The sequence below is a fragment of the Bactrocera oleae genome, chromosome 5 (genome assembly GCF_042242935.1).
Source record: "Bactrocera oleae isolate idBacOlea1 chromosome 5, idBacOlea1, whole genome shotgun sequence".
Classification (NCBI taxonomy): Eukaryota; Metazoa; Arthropoda; class Insecta; order Diptera; family Tephritidae; genus Bactrocera; species Bactrocera oleae.
In genome coordinates, this window is record NC_091539.1 from 62,575,360 (window position 1) to 62,596,373 (window position 21,014).

Here is a 21,014-nt window from a genome sequence, read left to right on the forward strand (position 1 = left end):
ACTTAATTTCGAATTCATGACATTGCCCTTCCCGTGTGTATACCACGACAGAAAGCATGGTGTAGTCTATTTTTCTAGCGGTGCCCCTCAGCTCTTCCCACTCCTCTCTGCGCTGCGTTGCGGCAGCTTTTCTAGTGCAACGCATCAATAGGATGTTGTCACCTTTGCAATCGGCGTTGCGCGCCTTCACTACCGTCGCGCCGTTAGAAAAGCTGCAACAACTCCGATATGCCGCGTCGCAGCAGAGTCATTCGTTTTCATTTCTATTATCCCGTTTGTGTGCAAGCGCGTCTTTTATGAGTTTGTTTCTTTTTTTTCAGCTTTCTTTCTTCCATTTCTTGAAAGCTGCTGTTTGTTGGTGTTGTTGCTGTACGTGCCTGCACATTTGCCGGAGTCGCGGCAGTTTGTCAGCTGCAGCTTCTTTGCGAAATTCCCGCAGGCATTTTTATTCCTTTTTCATCTTGCGCAGTGTCGAAGAGGTCAAAGGGCAAGATGCGCCGGCAAAGATGAGCGCAAACTTGAAGACGAAGAGCGAGATGGAGAAGAGGGGTAGTAAGGAATTATAAAAGATGCCATGGAACTTTGAGGCGCGTGGCATGAGTCCAAGCTGCAGTGCGAAGAAAATTCGAGCATCCTTCGTTGGCCTCAAGCGTTGAAGGACATATGAAGGAGATTTCATTTCGAGCCGCGCGATGCCGTTGCTTGTATGTTTGTATGTGTGTGTGTATGTGCGTTGTTGCTGCATTGATGCGTCATTGCGCCTGAAATGGCGGGCTGTGTTGCAAGCAGCTAAAAATGGCTTTTTGGGACGTTTTATGGCGCACTACATTCCACTCACAGCCAACTGATGCTGTCTTACTACAGTCAGCTAAATGCAAGTGCGCTCCGCTTTGCCACAGTTAACTGTCTCTAAGTGTATGCGTGTGTGTGTCGCGCACATTTTATGTCCTTCGGCAATGACTTTTGAGTGGAAAATATGAAGGCAACGGCGGCGTTTCTTCGCCGATGATATCGTAAAGCATCTGGTTAGTTAGTTGGCGGCTGGCGGCGGGTGTGGGAGCGAGTGTGCTGCCGGTTGAGTCACAAAACTGTTGGCCAAATTAAAATGCATTAGCACAAGTGCCGGGTTATATTTTCGTTTATGTGATTGTCTCATTACCGCTCGAGTTCAAATGCCAGAGATTATGTGTTATTTTATTGATATGAGTGACGAGTTTTATGCGAGTATGCTCATATAAGTTAAATATAAATTAATTAAATAGTTGGAATTTAATTTGTGCATTGAGCCAGCAAAGCCGATGAGCACTTAACTTACGTGAAGTTGCTTGGGGTAGTTTGTGTGATCTCAAGGTCATATTTTTCTTCGCTTAATATGTAAATAAGTAATATTCTATGCTCTCATCAAATAAAAATTTCTTCAAGAACTGTCTTATCCTTGGTTCCTACTTTAATAGCATAAGCTTCTACAATATACAAAATATTGAATATATATAATATTCAAATTAGCAGCATAGCTAACAGGAGTAACCTTATTCATTAGGCAGACATATTTAATTAGATTTTGGGTCTACAAATTCGTTGCTAATAGATTGTTATTAAGAGAAACGCTGATAACTATTTCGTTTTATTGATCGATCTATTTATTTTTCAGATCGGAATATTCCTTCGACCTTTTTGTAGCGATAACTTCGGTACGAATGGTTGCCGTGAGCTATTTAATGGTTCCAGAATTGGTGTTGTACACTTGACTTTTCAAATAACCACTTTAAAGGAAGCAGTGGCAATCTGGAGATCTGGGGAAAAATCTATGTCACATCATTTTCACTTCAGATATCCAGGATATTTTTGTTCCAAAAAATGTATAAGTTTCATTCGCAGTTCTACCTGACGCGGCGTTTGTTTGAATCCAGTAACCGTCAAGATCTTTTGGTGGCAGATATAATGAACCAACACCCATCGATATCAATTTTCATCGGCTATTTCGGACTGCCTAAAACAAAATGTATATTCTCTTCTCTCCGAGATCCTTCAGTGCACCAGTTATTTAGGCTATAACTATATTCTGGCGATTTGCCAAAAGATGGTGTAACTTGATTATTGTTCAATTCTTCTAATATTCCGAATATGAGTTGAAAATTGACTGTCCTTGTGCGTCTTTATCAGTATATGTTATTCGTTTGAAGCCTAAACAACTTTTTGACTCAAATATGTCGAACTTTTTGTCTGAAAAAATGTGGGGAGTTCTTCTTTATTACTTTAATATGAAGAAAACACCAGCCGAAGCTCATTATAGTTTGGTGGAAGTTTATGGTGAACAAGTTGTAGCTGAGTGAATCTTAAGGAGTCACTCAAGCCCCCATTGGATCCATTACAATAACCCTAAACATAAAAAGTCATATGAGAAAACTGGCTAACCAGATAAATCAGCGGCGACGCCAAGTTAATACCCTGTATTTGGTGAGACTTGATACTTTCTTGGCCACCAAGCCGACGCAGCTTTGTTTGGATGGAATTGCCAGAAATATGAGAAAATGTTATAGCTTCAAATGGGAAATACTTTGAGTAATACTATTTTACACGTTTTTTTGAAATAAAGATTCAAATTTTGAGTAAAATCCGTACGTATTTAGTTATAGAGCTTCACCTAGACTCGCGAGAAGGTGATTTGCTCAAATTTTACGCTCATTGTACTTTTGCTGGATTTTACTATTTAAAAAAAAAACACACACACTACTAATGCTGAGTTTTTTTTTTATAAAATTAAAAACTGTAGAGCCTGCTCTTGATTCTTCTTCAAATATCAGGCCGATAATTTTTCGTACAATGCCCTGAAGCTCCATTGAGGCAGCTGTCGCTTGTATAAATACTTGGAACTGTTTCAAGCATTACATAGAGACTCCAAAATATATCGGTTCATTCTATTAGACCGTTGGCGATGCCGTAAGTACCTACAGCCCTTGGAGATTATTCAGCATTTTTTGTTTAAGTTTTTGAGTTATCACGACAGAAAGATTTTTTTTTAAATTATATCTTGAATTTAGTCGAGTGTTTCATAATATATAAGACCTTGTGTGAACTGTTAGTGCAATATCTGATTTTTGCCGCTGCTTCTATATGCTATGCTAGAAGACTCTACAAAAGAAGTCAGTTACGGAATGAGTGCCCAGTAATTAAAAAGTTGCATGTGCATGTGACTAACTCTATTACTAATATATAACCGAAAATTTCTTTAAAAGTTACTACCGTTAGAGTAACACCGGAAGCTCCAAAATTTTGGCGACAATTTCTTTCCTATGAGTAATAGTCCAAAAACTCAAACCGAAGGCTAATCCCTATCAACGGAATAAAAAAATACTTTAGACAACAATAAAATCTGCAAACTTTTGCCAAATCATTTACTCATTTGTTGCAACATTTCTTAAACAACAACGGTATTTGCATAATACACACAATTGCGTGATACTTGAAAATAAATTACTGGCAGCCGGTCGCACAAATAAAACATTAACACACATACACACACAACCACACAGACATTTAAGTATGGAATAAAATTAAGAAAATAAAAGCTTGCCACAGACACAAAAGCAACGAAAAAATGCAATACCACAATCATATCAAATATACAAATGCAACAACAAAGCAATGCAATAATGAATGAAATGCAACAACAATAAATGAGAAAGTATCTAGCGACAAGAACAACAAGAAGCACACTGCCACACATACAAATGCTCGACAATGGCGTGTGACAGACAAAGAAAGCGCAGCACAGCAACAAAATAAGAAAGTTTAAGACAAAACAACAAAAACAAAACAAAAAACTCAACGAAAAACTATCGCAAAAGGAAGCAGGAAATGTAAAAGTGTACAAAACACCAAGAAAACGGAATTCAACAAACGAAACGCAAGTCGAGTGTGTGGGCGGGGTTAAAGGGCAGCGACAAGTGCTCACACTGAGCAAAAGTTGCTTGCAAATAAAATATATAAGCAATGAAAGTATAATATATATGTGTGTGTATGGGTGTATGTTTTTGTATGTAGTTATATGTGTGCGTGTTCACAAAAAAGCGCCGGCCATAACATGACAAGCCGCAATTAATATCGGATTATCCTTGCGTCGCAACCGGCTAAGTGAAGAGTGTGCAACAACAACAACAACGAAAAAACTAGAAAGAGACTTAACTTCGGCTCCACCGTAGTCATAATATACCCTACACAGGTGTATTTCTTATAGCATAAAAGGGCATAAAAGACTTGTATCTTGATTTTGGTACATCAGTTTGTATGACAGCTATATGCTATAGTAGTGCAATCTGAACAATTCGTTCAGAGATTATAGTGTTTCCTTGCAAAATAATCCATGCCAAATTTCGTTAAGATATTTTGCCAAATAAAAAGTTTTCTATACAAGAACTTGATTCTGATCGGTCTGTTTGTATGACAGCTATATAATATGTTATAGTCGTCCGATATCAGCGGTTTCAATAAATAAAAGGTTTCTTGGGGAGAAACGGACGTGTAAAAAATTTCAGATCGATAACTCAAAAACTGAGGGACTAGTTGGCGTATATACAGACAGATATCGACTCAGCTTGTCACGCTGATCATTTATTTATATATTTTATAGGGTCTCCGACGTTTACTTCTAGGTATAACAAACTTTGTGGCAAACTTAATATACCCTGTTCAGGGTATAAAAAAATGGATAAAGAGTTGGTTCAATTTTATAAGTAGCTAACTGCAATCACACAAAAATGAGTAGCCGTGCAATGAACTGCGCTGCTCAAATACACATACACACACACACACACGCATGCATGATGGACTGAGTATTTCTTACAAAATATTTTATTTTATTCTATGTACTTTAATTTTTTGTTATTGTTGCTACGTAAAACATGCACTGCTTGTTTATTTGAAAGGATCTTCAACAATGCCTGAGAAGGCTTGCACCCACTCATACTTGCCACGTGATTATCGTGCTACTTCTGGCTCGTTCACTTTGTTGTTATTGGCTGCTAATGACAGTTACTACTCATAGCGGCATCGAATGCATTCATCAATTTTGCCAGTCTTCAAGCATTAAGATTTGTGCAGTTTTTCGATGGTTTTTTTGTTTTTGTTATTTTTGCAATGGACTTATTCGCATTCATTTTTCTTCTTCTTCTATCATTACTTATTTTTTGCCAAACCATCACTGTATTGTCTTTTCTTTTAAATTAATGAAAAAGAAAATTCTCATTCATTCACGAGAAAAAATCAAGGGTTCTTCCGCACAGTTTTTGGGTGGGCTTTGGAAAAAAAGGCCTCTCATGCTCACTTACAGCCATTAGTTTAGAATACCTATGCATATAAGCTGAAAAATAGAAGAGACTAAGAAATGAGTCCAAAAAAAAAAAATTGTTAAGAAGAATAGACAGTCGTATGAACAGCAAAAACTTACAACAATATTTGTTAGAAACAAGCAAAGAAATTTGAGTTCGGCAGAAATCGAATATTTTTGTACCCAACACATATAATAGCGGGATATTAATAACTATAACAATAAAATTGGAGATTTCTCTTGTCTCTCTCTTCTTACTTTACTTTTACTTACTTGCCAGAGCTTAAGGCCCTTTCTAAAATATTTTTGCTGAATTTTTAAGTATATAAAGGTTAATCAAATAGAAATCCTTTAGTTTTCAAATAGATGGTTATAGTAATATATATCATGCTTTGTATAAGTGCAATCGGGTTGGGTTGGGTTCTATTGGGTTCTATGTCATTAGAAAGTTAAGATTTCAGACTAAAACAGCTTCTCGGACAGTACCTCGCTCTCAGAACGTTAAGTGAAAACGGTCATGGTCCAGAGATCCATGGCATCTAGGATTTGATTAATATTTGATACTAACCTCTTAAAAAATGTGTAGTGATTAAGGAATAAAAAAAAAATTTACATTTTGGTTAACCACTACCTAAGGGTTTCTATCTCTTGTTTTTGAATCTTCACAACTTTGCAGAATTCAAAATTTAGATGAACAATAGAGGTCTATCATTCAAGTTTCTGAGGCTATTCAAGCTAAAGCTATCAGTAAAATCTAAAAGTATGATCCAGTTAAAATTTGTCAATTTCGCTGGAGAATTTAGTTAATCTCGTAGCCGAGGACTTTCGAAAAAGTGAAAGGAGAAAGATCGAAATTATCTCTAATCTAAAAACCAAAACAAAAATTATTATTATCGATGAATACAGGTATTGATCGAAGGATTATTCAAATATTAGTATTTTACAAAATGGCGGCTTCTCAAAATAAGGTGGAGCTTTGTGGATAATTTACACTTTAGAGTGACTTAAAAATCGCATTTATTACCAAAAATTTTATTTCCTCTATCATTACCTAATAAAATATATGTATCTAAATAGTAGATGGGGCGAAAATTTCGAGTCGATCTCCCCAGCCTTTTCGGAGAGGAAAAACCACTCATATCTCGGAAACTATTTGCTTGATCAACTTCATTTTTCGGAGAATATTCTAAAATATATGTACATTCAATAAACAACATATACAAAATTTTGATTTTTTGAAAATGTAACAATTTCAATTTTAAACTTACTGCAGCTGCTTTCCTAAGAAATTTCAGAGGATTACGAGTATATTGGGTTTACTAGGAGTATTTCTAAAGATACAGCCACATGGTAATGTTAACAGAATTGTACTCAGCACAGAATGAAGTAGTTAAAAATCTTTAGAAATAAAAAATGCGAATCTCATAGAAGATGTTGCATGGATATCGTTTCGGATAGAGCCAAAGCTTAGCTATGGTAAAAAGGTGTTAATTTGCACACACAACACAATTCGAAATTGCTCTGGACCTCCATGATTATGGAGATATTCCCACAAATTTCTATTCATGGTCACACGCTCGTGACCGGTATCTCTCTTTCTTGGCAAGCTTTTGAGCCCTGGGTATAACAAACCCAACTTGTTTACATATATTTCAAGAGATTAGCCATACCGAATAGACAAAACTACAGGCACTAGACAACCAGATGGCAAAATAATAACCAAAAAGAATTCGCACACACACACATATATACACAAAAACGTCGAGCATCGATTTGCGGGGCACACAAGAGGCCATTAACTCAACCAAAAACCTGTGTACCGCGGCTTCCTGGCCTCCGTAGCTAGAACTAAGTGCCACCAGCTGTTAAGTATGTAAGCGTTGTGCTAAGTAAATGCTCTGTCAGCCCTGCTGCCGGCGAGCTTGCAGTCTGCCTGCTGTCTTCTGTCTTCCTTGGACTGGAACAAACGAAATAATGAAGAAATGAATGAGTGGTCGCATATTGCATGCTCATTTGGCAGTGTTGCATTGCCTAGTTGCAAGTGCATACACATAGTGCATGTGTGTGTGTGTGTGTGTGCAGCTAACTTAAATGTGAAACCAACAGCCTGTACATTTTCACATTTTTTCGCTTCACTCAAATATTCTAAAGATTTATTTTTATTTCGCTTTAGTTTTGTGCAAATTTTTCAATTTTGTTGCAAGCAATGCACTAAAATTTCGGCATCGACATTGTTGCTCATCATTTGTTCTGCTTCTTCTTCTCATCTTTCATTTCCTTTGCTATTGCTGAGCGGTGTTTTTGTTGCAGCTTTCAAGCAAATATGCATTCGTCTATTCGGCAATTGCTGCTAAAAGATGCAAACACTAGAAAAAAGACTAAAGAAATCTTTGCTTCCTGTGTAATGAAGAGGTCCTTGAGGAAGCGTAAAATGGCAGCGCTAGTCTACAATGACTAACTAAGAAGACAATACAGAGTTGCATGTGTGCAAGAAAACAAAGTGCATAGCAGAAGACAGAGATCTGTTGTGCATTGTTGCAAATTGGTAGAGTATTGAAGGAGTTTCGTTTGGTTTTATTGACTTGCATAGAGGCTGGTTAATAACCTTTGTGATTTGCGGCTATTGCTGTTGAGTTGGCATTTTGGGGAAGATGTTTCTTAAATTTTAGTAAGTTGAGCAAAAATGTATCCAAATGTGGTAAGTAAACCGTAACGGAGAGAGCCCTAGATCTTGAATGCATGGTCTTGAATTGCAGAGAGCTCGGCTTGAAGTTTGACTCTCAGCCGGAAAATTGTGATATTAAGGCAATCAACTTGTATGTTCGAGATCTTAAAGTGGACGTCGCACTAAACTGGTTGATTGGCGGTTGCGTCAAAACAAAGACGGACATAAACATGCACCGAGAGAAAAGTGAGTTTTAAGTAAGACTTGTGGAGAGAAAACGACTCTATTACCGAATAATAATGCGCTCTTCTCTTTCAGCCGTGGATATAACGGCAAGGCGTATATCCGCGAAAGTCGCGCTTTGATAAGCTGGGAACCTAGATGGCTACGTGCTTGGGCACTCTGAAATCCACGCACACTTTCATATCATTTCAAGGTATTTGAATTACCTGGTAGCCAAGTCTAGTCCTGGCACTATTTTCTCTATTCACATACCTTCGAGCGAGGTATGGGTGGTAAGAAGCCGCTGAAAGAGAGCGGCGGTGAGCTTCTTTGCGTGTGAAGTAATGCTTGCGAGGAGAGTTGTTGGAGAAGTATACTTCGAGAGCTATCAATCAACCCCAGTTTCAGGCTTCCGTCTAGCAGTGTACACCCGACCCATCTTTGGCAACGAGTTAGCTAACAATTAGACCGGTTTGGGTGCCTGGTTTCATTGAAATTGCAGTATAGCAGTCTAAGTGCGATCCTGCCACCTTGGAGGATTAGTCATCTAACCTAACCTGGCAACGCCAGAATCCAATCAGCCGACTAATCTGCAAATAATACTTTCTAAGAGTACTTCGAACTCTTTTAATAATGTGGAGCTTAGAGCATATTAAATTGTCTAAAGCGATTTAACGTATGGCTAAGAAATGAAAAGCATTGCTCCAATTGTCGAAGCATTCAACCTCCGCAATAAAACTGCTGTTTTCAGTGGTTTGATATCTGAAGGGTATGTTGAGACTTTTTATCATCCATTTTAGTGTACCGCTAATTTAAATTAATACTTGTAATCTCATGCCGAAAAAAATTGTTCGGATTGTACCATTAGTATATATTAGAAGCTTAAGGTTATCATTTCCTTACCACGGAGGTATTGAATCGGTTTGAAGTGTAGTCCGTTATCAAAAAAAAATACCCAAATATCTCGTTGACTGTGACAAAAATCCAAATCACTCAATGAAGATCGTTTCTTTGAAGAATTCTTAATATGTGGTATATTGTGATGAATCTATACCCCAAAACTCATTTGGAAATGCCTCAAAAGTCTATTCGGTTCAAACTAATTAATCATAGAAAACTCAATTTTATATACAGACGACACTTATATGTATATTGTAATTAGGTCATGTTTACACAGAGCAAAATTATTTAAAAATCAGTTATGCTGTAATTTACAATTTTGTAAAAATTATGGCTGCCTATGTTTCGAGAAAGAAAAATATACGCTCTTACTTGACACTACTAAGATCTAGAAAGAAAGTAGAGTTGCTTGGCATATTAGAACTCAATCAAAGGCAAGACCAAACTAATATCTTAACGACTTAAATTATCTACAATACCCTAAATATCAGTCGAAAATTATGTAGATCTGCTTAGATATACAAATTCACACATTTTTATATCCATACGCACATCTTAATATTCTGCGGTTATTGACTTTAATTTTGCCAATTTTTTTTTATCACAACAACCAATTGGCAACGCCTCTTTTATAAGCATTTAATGAGAACACGGCATAATACATACAATAGCAACACTTTAGTGGCACAAAACATAATAATTGTTGCCAAGTTAATTGGGTTTATAAGCGATTTTGCTAAACAAGCGGCCGGAGAAGATGAAGTGATTGAAAAAGTTGCTGAAACCCATAATTAATGGGCAAAATATAAAATTATTCGACAAAGGCGAAAAGCAACAAGCGCGCAGCAGATGCGCCCCAAAGGCAATTTTGGTGGAAAAATTGCAAATTTCATAAGCTTTTGCTAACAACAACCAGCGGTGGCAGCAGGTAGCCACTTTCTCTAACAATCAAAAAAAATGCGGCAGCTGTTGAACAGTGTAAGACAATGAAATCAACACCAGTGGTGACTGTGCGTTTGTGAGCGAGATGTCTAATTAATTTTTAAGATAACTGTAAGGAGAAGTGCTAAAAATAGAAGAGGGTATGGTGTAGACCACACATTGCTAAAAATATTTACAGTTAAAGTGGTATGAGTTCATATTAAAAATATATCAAATTGACTAAAAAATTTTAATAAAAATGATTTTTTTTTATTATTTATTTTATTTTAAATATTTACAATTTTTTTTATTTTTCATTTAACAAAAAGTTATGAAATTGAGTTGTAGTGACAGCAATTTGAACTGTAGCAAGAATGTTCAACAGTTTATGCAAGAGGTCAGATTTTCTTAAAAAAATAGATATATATTTTTGATGTATGAACAACATTTTTAAAATAAAGTTGCCACCTTATTGAAAAATAAATATATATTATATGTATTTTCAAACATTTAAAACAAAGGATTGCCATTTATTCCGAATAATATTTGAATAATCATTTTTTAAAACAGTTTTGTTTTTTAGAAGTAATTCGTTTTTATTTGAGTACCATTTTTCAAAGTAGAGTTGCCACAATATTGGTTAATAAAATATTTATTTACTTAAAAAGTACATAGTGAATTTGCCACCAAGAGAATTATTAATATAAATTATAGTTTTTGTAAAAATTTAAGACATAGTGTTGCCATTTGTTGAGAATCATATTTGAATAGTTATTTTGGTTAATTGTGGTGACAACAATTTTGTGTTTCTTAAACTTTTTTTAGCAACATTTTAAAATAGGGTTGCCACTATATTGGATAATAAAATATTTAGTTAATTTACTAAAAATTTACTAATAAGAGAATTAATGACATGAATAACTTTAATCGTAACAATGCGCTTAAAAAAATTGTGTTGCCATTTATAGAAGATGGTATTTTAAGAATAATTTTGTCAAATTGTATTGTTCTGGTGTCTGCTGCAAGTATAAATACTTTCGAATTAAATGACCTACTAGTTGATAATTTAAAGGTAAAGAATGCGAATAATAATTAAATGTAAAACTTTAGTTTTTTATAGAGTTGCCAGATTATAAAAAAATTACATATATCTATAAAAAATTGGAAAAAGTTTTCCATAATAAAAGTATGTACTTTTGCATTCTTTAAATAACAATATTAGAGGTATTTCGTTATAGAGTTGCCGGATGTCAAAAAATGTAATGTAAAAAATATTACAAAAAATGTGCCGAAAATTTAAAAATTATTCGTGTTTAGAATTATTATTTAGACAACTTTTGGGTTGGAGTTGCCACCTATCGTGCTATTTAGAAGTGATAGAAATCTAACATAATGTGTGACAAATCTAAGATGATGAAAAAAAATCATCTAGAAAGTATAGAAAAGGTTAAAATTTTTGGCAAAGTTTATAATTTATAATTTAGAATCAACTTTTACTTATTATTATATTTCAGGAATATTTTCTTGAAACATACTCTTTATTTTGATCGGCTTAAGACCCCAGCTAGTTCAGGTCCCAACTGTAAACGTTTATAGGCAACAACAAATGATTTAATGCTGCAAAATGAATATCGAAAATCCCCCTAATTCAAATATAACCTTATGCCTGCTGAGTACAGTCGATCAAACAAAAGACTGAAGCAGCGAACTTGCTCGATCAACCGAAGATCACGCAATGGAAACAAAACAATTAAAAAATCAAAATATTTAAATTAATTAAAAAAAAAATTAAAAAATTGAAATACATATACTTTATTTTAGCAATTTATTATTTAAAATTTTGTATGAAATTAAAATTTTCCACTTAATTACAATTCGATGCGCTAAACAGTTCATTAACTCGCGTGTTGCTACACACACGACACACACACAACTGTCAACTGTCAGCGGCGCTGCAAAAGTGCTGCACTCTTCATTTAAGCAATTAAACATCCGCTTAGGCCGCAACATTAATTTTTATTGTCAATTCTTTTTTGACGCTGCCATAAACACGCTTCCTCGCAATCCAGTACACTCCTTGCAACACGGCTTGCGCATTTGTTTCTGATTTTATATTTTATATGCTGTATGTGCTTTTTGTTTTTTTATTTATTCCACTCACTTCTGTGTTGTCACCTCGTCTGTCATTTTATTGGCATCCATTAACACTCACTCCCTACTATTGCCAGCGGCAGCTACTAGGCACCAAGCCCGCCATCGGCTCCGACTGCCCACCTTTGCTTTTGTGTTTCTTCGCTTCTTCCTCATCTCTGCTGTCATTTTGTCACACTTCTGTGCCACTTGGCTGTTGCATTGCGTTTTCCAAAGCGCGTTGTCCCCCAGCCACAGACTGCTCCTTTTGTTTCATCGCTGCACTCTGCCGATGCGACGCAGGCACTTCCTCGCTTTTGCCGAAAGGTGTGAGACGCGCTTGTCTACTCATTATATTTCCAAACGGCCACACATTTCCTCTGTCGCTTGTGCCTGTTATGGCCGTCGCAATTGTTTTGTAAGTTTTTCATTTCCACTTTTGTTATAAAATATTTTTTTTTTCTTATTGTTGTTGCGTCTTTGGCCAATCACTTTTATTTTAACTAATTAAACCTCGCCTTAGAACTTTCATTTTGTTGATTATTTAGCTTTGCTGCGACGACAAAAGTGCAATCGAACACGCCAACTGGCTGAGCTTGCGAGCTAGATGTCTAGCCAGCTGTCTTCGGTTACACGTTTGAACTGCATGCGTGCGGTAAATTGAGTAAAAGAAAAGTGATTTGTCGCTAGTTTTTATTCGAAGTTGGTTTGTCGAGGGAGTTGCTCTTATTTATATTTATGACAATAGACAGTATGGGAGAGAATTGTCATGAAGTTGATTAATATGGGTATTGAGCAGATGCTAGCTGTCGTGTCGCTTCTGTAAGGAATTTCGACACATTAAAACCTTGTGTTCTATACAGACGCTACCGATTGGACTTAGGGTGGATCCATTCTTTTTTCCTTTTTGGTCATAACCCAAAAGAGTTAAATTCTATCCACAGTAAGTTCTCATGGCTAATTTTTTATTAATGTTAGACAGATAGAGATTATTCTGGCTTGTTAATTCTTCAGAAAAAGATTGTAAAATGTTGAAGAGATGGAAATTAAGATAAAGTTTCAATCTTTATTAAATATATGAGAAAGTATTAGCTGCTTAATACCCGAAATACCACCAAAATTTTTGAAAGCTCCATATATGATTGAGTAAAAAATTGAGAACTTTTCTCCAAATAGATATATTAGGAAATTTCAAGAGGTGTAACTTGCGGGCTTAAGGATTTCTTATTCAATTTATTGAACCCGATGTATTTGTAACCAAATTGAAGAAAAAATGTTTGGCGACCTCTTTTTTCCATTTAAGATAAACTTGCTTTCCGTCATCACATTCTAATTTCTTAAGAAGTTTACTGAAATTTGATAATTCGCTTATCAAAAATTTCATTAACGCATCCTTCTTCTTCTCATGTAATTTAAATTCCATACATAATTTAAATGGCATGCCATAACTCACACCACTTTATAGCTGTACTCAGATATAACAGTATGTGTATGTGTGTGTATGCTTCGCGCACTGATAGTGAAAGTTTGCAACATCAAAACTTGATGCTGATTTTATACAATTGTTGTTTCCATTATCATGGTTGCTGTTGTTATTGTTTCTGCTGCTTTTATTGCAGCAGGAAGTTGCAGACCTACTTATGCCAAAAGTTTGTTATTCGTTTCACGAATTCCATAGTCGGGTATGAGTTGTTGTTGCACACTTTTTGATGTTGCACGACAGACAGCCAAAGTCAAATGGCTGTATGTGTGTGTATGTTGAAGGTGTTTTCCGCGCAATTGTTGTTGCCGCTATGCGCCCGCTTATCAGTGTGGCAGACAAGTCTGAGACGTTTAATTGTCGTTTTAATGCTTTTGTTTGTCTGCAACTTTAAAGTTAAAAACTTTTCAAGTCACCTTGGAGCAAGTGAATCACAAATACAACAACAACACAAAGAATAATTGCGATAGCGTGCGTTTTAGTTGTTGCGCGGTATGCTTACTGAAATACTTATATAAAAACTTCATAGAAACACTTGCAACAAATTTTCAAACGATTTATTTGCGATTATTTGGCATATATAAATATTCAAAAAATATTTTATTTTCAATTAAAAATAGTTTAAGATATTTTATAATAATTATTATTAAATTTGCTAAATATTTATAAAATTGCTTAGTCTCAGTTTCCGATGAAGCTGAAGGTCTCATTGCAGCGTATCTCATAGCAATCGGAGAATGAGGTGAAATGGCGCGATAAACGTAGATCGAAAATGAATTCGCAGTAAGGAAAGCTGAAAAATAAAGTTTTTTTTAAAAATAATATAACATACATAAATAAATAAAATTTATCGATAAATAATGTATTCAAAAAGATTTTAAAATAATGAAACTAAAATATTTACTATCGATAATTTAACGCAAGCGCATTAGGAGTTTAAACTATATTTTTGTGGAAGTAAATCAGCCAAAATACTTTTTTGATATATACAAAATAAAGAATATCGATAAAAAAAATTATCGAAAATAATCGATATTAAATGACCATAGAACATATTAAATTTTGTGTTAAGTAGTAGCTAAAAATATTTTTTATTAAATAAAATGTATAAGAATATTGCATGTATCGATATATTTTGGATATTAAACAATTTTAAAATATTTATTAATGAGGTAATTACATAAAAACGAAGAAAGAACAAAAATTTGTTATCGATAAATTATCGCAATCGGACTTAGAGTTTTAATTATGTATTTTTGGGGAAGTGCAGCAGCCAAATGAATTTTTTGATAAATAAAAATTAGTGATAATTGATAAAAAAAGTTATCGGAAATAATCGTTATTAAATTACTATGAAATAAATTATACAGTTTTTGGTTAAAGAAAACCAGAATTTATGAACATGGCATAAAATTATATAATCGTATTAAATGTAATTAATAAAAGAAATAAATAAATATTCAACTTTTATTAAGAATTAAACAAAAAAAAAAACAATTATACTTTTGTAAAAGAAAATTTTTTGTTAAATGTCATACTAAATATATGTATGTTAATCCAGACTCTATTCACAATAATTAAGTTATTTTTATACTAATTTATTTAGCTTCACACTTTCTTCTGTGGTACTTACACTGGTGGAAACCACAGCATGCAACGGTATGTGCACAGTATGCCAATGGGACGTTTAAACTCGCCATCTGGCGTTTGTATGGAACCGGAATTGTGCTTCCGCCAGCACTGAGCACTCCAGCCTGTGTTATAATACAATTAACAATTAGAAGGCAGAACATTGAGTTATATGCAAGTAAGTAAGTTCGCCGTTATTATGGCTATATTTTAAAGTACAAATTACCTAAATATTAAGAAACAGTATTTTTATAAATTTTATTTAAGTAAAGCAAAGTTATGTACTTTTAAGATTTTTACAGATTTTGTTATAATGTTCAAATTTTTTTTAATAATTAGATTTATTTCAAATTTTGATTTTAATTTCTATTTTAAATTTAATTAGTTTCATTAATTTAATTTCTAATTAAATTTAATTAATATCATAATTTTTTGTTATATTTATTTTAAGAATCAAACTTAAATTTAAATTTTTATTTGAGTAGTAAGTTTTTAATTAATTTTAAATTTTTTTAATATTTCAATAATTCGTTCTTCAGATTTTATGTAATTTAGAATAACTATACATATTTTTAGCGGTTCTAAGTATATAAATAATTTAAGGTATGTTTCATTTTGCTTAGAAAAAGGTTTAAAAAAATTGTAATGTTAATTATTTTTTTAAATAAAATTTTTTAAATTACTTTAATTTAAATTTTTTTTAATAAATTTAATTTAATTTTAAAAATTAATTTAGTTTTAATTATTATTTAATTAAAATAATGACATTTAATATTAATTACATTTTGGTTCAAATTTAAATTTTTTTGCTTTAATTTAAATTGCATTATTTTAAAAATATTTTAATATTAAATTTTTATTTTAGTTTCATTTAAATTATATTACTTTTTCAATTGATTTTAGTTATAATTTTAATTTTTATTATCACATCTACTTAACCATTTCACATCACCATTACCTACCCGCTTCTATGGCCTCCATAAAAATGCATAAAATTAATATTATCACACCGAGTAAATACACACATCTACGTATTTTTTCCATAATTTCACGTTAAATTCGAATTTCGAAATAAGCAAAGAAAGGAAAACATCTTTTTCTTGAAAAATTGAGAAATTTATTATTTTGATTGGAATTGCTAACAACAAATGGATAATATTTTCAAGCACATACACCTTCTCTCCGTCGTAGTACACGGTTATAGCAAGACTAAATGAATATCCGACTTGTCTAACGTTCGCAAAATTTCACTGAATCTTAAGTCATCTGTAGCAAAGATTGTTTTCCTTGTTAATTTTTGATATCTTTACAAGTTTACTTCAGTCGCAATTGTGTACAATTGATAAATTGGGCACTTCGTTTAGCATTAATGGAAATCACACAGCAGGCCGTGAGATGTTAGGCTGAGGCGGTGAGGTTGACATATACATTTATGGTACACATAGGAATGTAGGCTCAGTATCATATGATCATTAAGCGCATACCGAGGCTATTGATAGCAATATACTTGACATCTTTATCTGATTATTTCATTGCTTTGTTGGTCAATTGCGCTTTTGCAAAATATTGTAAAACGAATATGGTATCTAAATATTTGCTTGTAACTTATGTGAGGTTGTTTACTCAAGAGAAAACTAATTCAAGACGACAAATTTGTTTATAAAATTTTCGAGGTAAACAAAATTTTAAGTTGTTGTAAACTCAACAAAAATTTAAAAAAATTGTTAATATGTGCTTTAAAATATATTTTGTAGCTAAATAAGGGATCTACGAAACTATGTATAAGTATAAAAAAATCAATTAAAAATCAAAACAATTATCGAGGGACCGAGTTACATTCCATCCTCATTAATTTTTTAGATCTTGTGCAAGTGGATGGCAACCACAGAACTTTAAATCATTCTGTTGGAAAACCTTTTTAATACACGTAATTCTTTTAGTAGCTTAAGAAAATACTTGAACCTGTAAGAATATAGTCTACTGTTATTCAACTAAGATGGGATGTATGGATTTTTTATGATAACACTTTTGATTCAAAACAGATTTTATTCAGTTAGGTAAAAAGACTACTTCAGTTCGGGAAACTGATATATTGCTATGAGAAGACTTCCAACAAAAACAGCCAAACATTACCTTCCAATGAAGTCAAATTATACAAAGTTAGGTAAAGGAACTTCAAAACATTCCGAATAGATAGTTTTGAAAGTCTCTTGTTGGCAAGATCAGCCATAAAGTTGTGTCCACGGCTACTCGTGGGTAGGTAACTGCTATTCTATGCGGTGAATTTATGTTTTCTGACTGAGTTCTTCCAAGTTATACCGATCTGACAGCTTATCAAAATAGAGTTACTGTAAAACCATCTACTTGCAGTCCACAGTTATGTCAAAATTCAGGAAGAACAATCGCTCTTAATAAGTCAATCTAAACAGATGTAAAAAATTTACAGCTTAAGCTGTTTATCCAATTTAAATCTCGACCAACAAGGGTATATCTCTATTCTAAAATGCTTAGCTTATACCCAAGGTGTCGAAATATGTTCAGATTTGGTGTATATCAGACAGATCCTTAGATATATTTAGAACCCTTTCCACAGTGGCTGCACCACAAGTTCTTGCATATAGTAATTCCACAGGGTACGTATTCGACACTAACGAATTTAATTTAGCGACTTTTGATGATACAATTCGTATAAAATTCGACTGTGCTTACTTTGAGCTGAGTTTTCTGTGCCAACTGTTGCGAGGATATTATAGAAATTGGGTATTCTGTCGCAACAGTTCCCTATCATAGGAATCCCTGGTAACAAAACTAGACATTACTATAGAATCCAAAAATATGCTCAGAATTTCGATAGGAAAAGGTCAGGTAGAAACCTGTCGAGTTTAGGTTCAAAAGTTTTAAAAACTCAGTGTTCATCTTCCTCAAAAGATCACTTTTTTATACCCTCAACACTAGCCTATTTTTGTCATTATCTGTTGATCGCATAAAAATCTGAGTTCACTCTGGTCCATAAATACCAATCAAAGCCATGAAATCACATAATCTAAAAGAAGAAGAAGCAGAAGCCAAAAGCTACTCGGACACTTGGAGCTGCTCCCAGATTGGCTTCAAGGCACGCACCAGCGAATATGTCAAATGGTAGCTAGACACCGAATGACAACAACAAACAAACTATCCTTTACCAATGTTATTTAGTTGTAGTTGCAACATTTGTGGCGGCTGCGTGTCGAATTTAACTGACGTGGCGCCCAACGTTGCCAAGCGGCGGCCCCCAAGCGGATTGCGCATAAACGACCGTCACAGGGAATGTGCGTGGCGTTGCATTTAGACACAGACACAGTGCGCACAACCAAGCCGTGTACGAGTTGAGAAATTAGTTGTTGCAACATTTGAAGATGTTGCTTGCTACGCGGTGAACGGTGGCAAGCAGCCAGTCAGCCGGCGAATGTAATCGACAGCGGTTGGCAGCAGCGCCGCAAGCACTTGTTCAACTGTCATGTACGATGCGGTGTTGCAAGCCAACGAGCAACGACCACGTCGAGTGATCAATAATAGACTTGCAACAATAAGAAAAACCAGAAAAGAACTTGAAAGCGAAGGAAAGTTGCAAGTGGCAGCAACAGAGTACCGCATGGCACTTCAAATGGATGTCCAAAAAGTTGCCGATAGTGCTTTATATGTGCTGCGATATTGTGTTGCATGCAACAAATGTACACAAATTCAGCGGCATGTACCGCTCCTAAAGGCGGCAGCGCGTTGGCTACTGCCGTTGCAATTACTATTGTCCACAACATGCCTACATATATAGCAGCAATTGCAACAACAACGGCAACAGCAACAAAATGTTCGCAAGCAATCGAATGACGCTAATTAGTAAATTAGACTTTGTTGATTGCTACAGCGACAGCGACAGCGCTGCGCATTGTTGTTGGCGTCTTCGTCGTCGGTGGTTTGTCGTCTTCATTCTTGGCCGACGCCAACCCAACTAGCAGCAATAACAACAACCATAAGAACTATGTGGCGCATTGCGCTTTGAACAATGATGTATCGTGGCAGCTAACATGGCGGCGCGGCTTTCAAGCGCACTACGATTACGATCGCTGCGCCGACGACGACGGCAACGTGGATGGCAACAACAACAGCAATAACAACGAAGCGTCGATATCGGTAGCAGCGGCAGCGCTCGTTCTCATACGATCTATTGATCGTATCGATCGTGTTGCTGCCAACATCGCCATCACCACCACCACCAACGCCGCCGTGCCGTCGCGCCGCTGCACTTTCATCGCTGCGCCCCTTTGTAAGTGTATGTGTGTGAGCGCAGCTTAATTTGTATTTGTTAGGCGCAATCGCAATTAATTTTGCAGCTACTCTACGCTTTGTGGCATGCCGCTAGCCGACACTAACCGCTTATGCCACACACACACACACCTAACTGTGCCACAATGCGATAACGAGCATCTAGTAGCGTTGCATAGACCCTTCTATACATGCACACATATGTATTTATGTAAATTTGATCGTAATCGTAATGCTTGTTCGCATTGGTGGCATCGCCATATCAATTGTTCGGGCGAAAATTGCTGTCAGCGCATTGCTGCTAAATTGATTTCGCTATTGCTGTTTGTGTGTGTGTGTTTTTTTTTTGTTTTTGTTGCATATTGCTTGCTGTATGTGGCCGCTGCGGCATCTTGCAAGTGATTGAGCGCTTACAACGGGCATATTTTTATTTATTGCTTGTAAAGCAAGTGATTCCAATGAATTCACAGCCCAATTTTATTGCTTGTATGTGTCTATTGTGTATTAGTACAACAGCAATAGCAATAACAACAACTTCATTCGAAATATAATAGTGATTGATTTATTGGGAATGTATGAGCATTTGTTGTAAGCAAAACAGTTCACAAGCGTGTTTTTGGGTAGCGGAAACAATCGCAACACCATTAGATGCGGAAAAGTCCTTAGATACACAAATAAACTGTAGCCTAGTGCATTTTGGTAATCCTGAAGAATAATGCATGATTTGCTCTGACTGTCGTGACGCCAAAAGCAGCGTAAAACGAAGTCGTACGGGACCTTAGTAAGTCTAATTTAACCAATCTGGCCATGGCGACGCCGAAGTTGTGAGTCGTTGCGTTTTCATGATGGCAGAGCGGTTTCTTCTTCAGCAAATGACACGATTATTCTGCACTTCGTGTCGAGTCACACCAATAATTCTACATATAAGAGTACTTTAATCGTTTTGCAACCGTGTTCACCTTCTTCGGAGCAGGTTCGACGAGTGAAGTACACTCTTTCGAGTATTCTTTGATCTCTGGTGTGGATCAGTGGCTCTATGTTTCGTCGGCGCCCACGAGATGATGCAGAACTTCTTTTGGATTGCGCGTAAATTGCGATCAATATTGCTATGAAGTGTTCTCTCAGTAGGTCTAGTTGTCCGTGGCGAACAAACTCAGCCCGCATTGCGCTGACAGCTTTCTCATGCCCAATATTGAATATTAATATGAAAAAATTAGGAATGAGTTTGTTTAAAATTGTGTATTTCCAATGGATTCACGGTCACGGAATCGCCGAAAATTTTGTCGAAGTGTTTTGGGGAGCATACTTTATTATGAACACAAGTATTTGAGTGGCATAAATCATTCAGTGAAGGTCGTGAAGCCGTCGAAAACTTGCCTAATGCGAGTCGTCCAACCATCTCTGTTAATAACAATAACATCGAAACAGTGCTTGGCATATCG

General features: G+C 35.2%; 1 protein-coding gene across 2 annotated transcripts; it reads right to left on the reverse strand.

Annotated features, from left to right (window-relative positions):
* Positions 1–14,186: 14,186 nt before the first annotated feature.
* Positions 14,187–16,571, reverse strand: LOC106617826 (uncharacterized). 2 transcript variants are annotated; one of them, XM_036369078.2, is made up of 4 exons: positions 16,447–16,571; positions 16,236–16,372; positions 15,278–15,398; positions 14,187–14,437 (listed from the first exon to the last, which is right to left on the reverse strand). In XM_036369078.2, the coding sequence occupies exons 2-4, from the start codon at positions 16,315–16,317 to the stop codon at positions 14,326–14,328; spliced, it is 315 nt and encodes a 104-aa protein (XP_036224971.2). In that variant the 5' UTR covers positions 16,318–16,372; positions 16,447–16,571; the 3' UTR covers positions 14,187–14,325. The 2 variants fall into 2 exon arrangements, with proteins under 2 accessions (XP_036224971.2, XP_069965698.1); XM_070109597.1 differs by having other exon boundaries at positions 16,236–16,516.
* Positions 16,572–21,014: the final 4,443 nt, after the last annotated feature.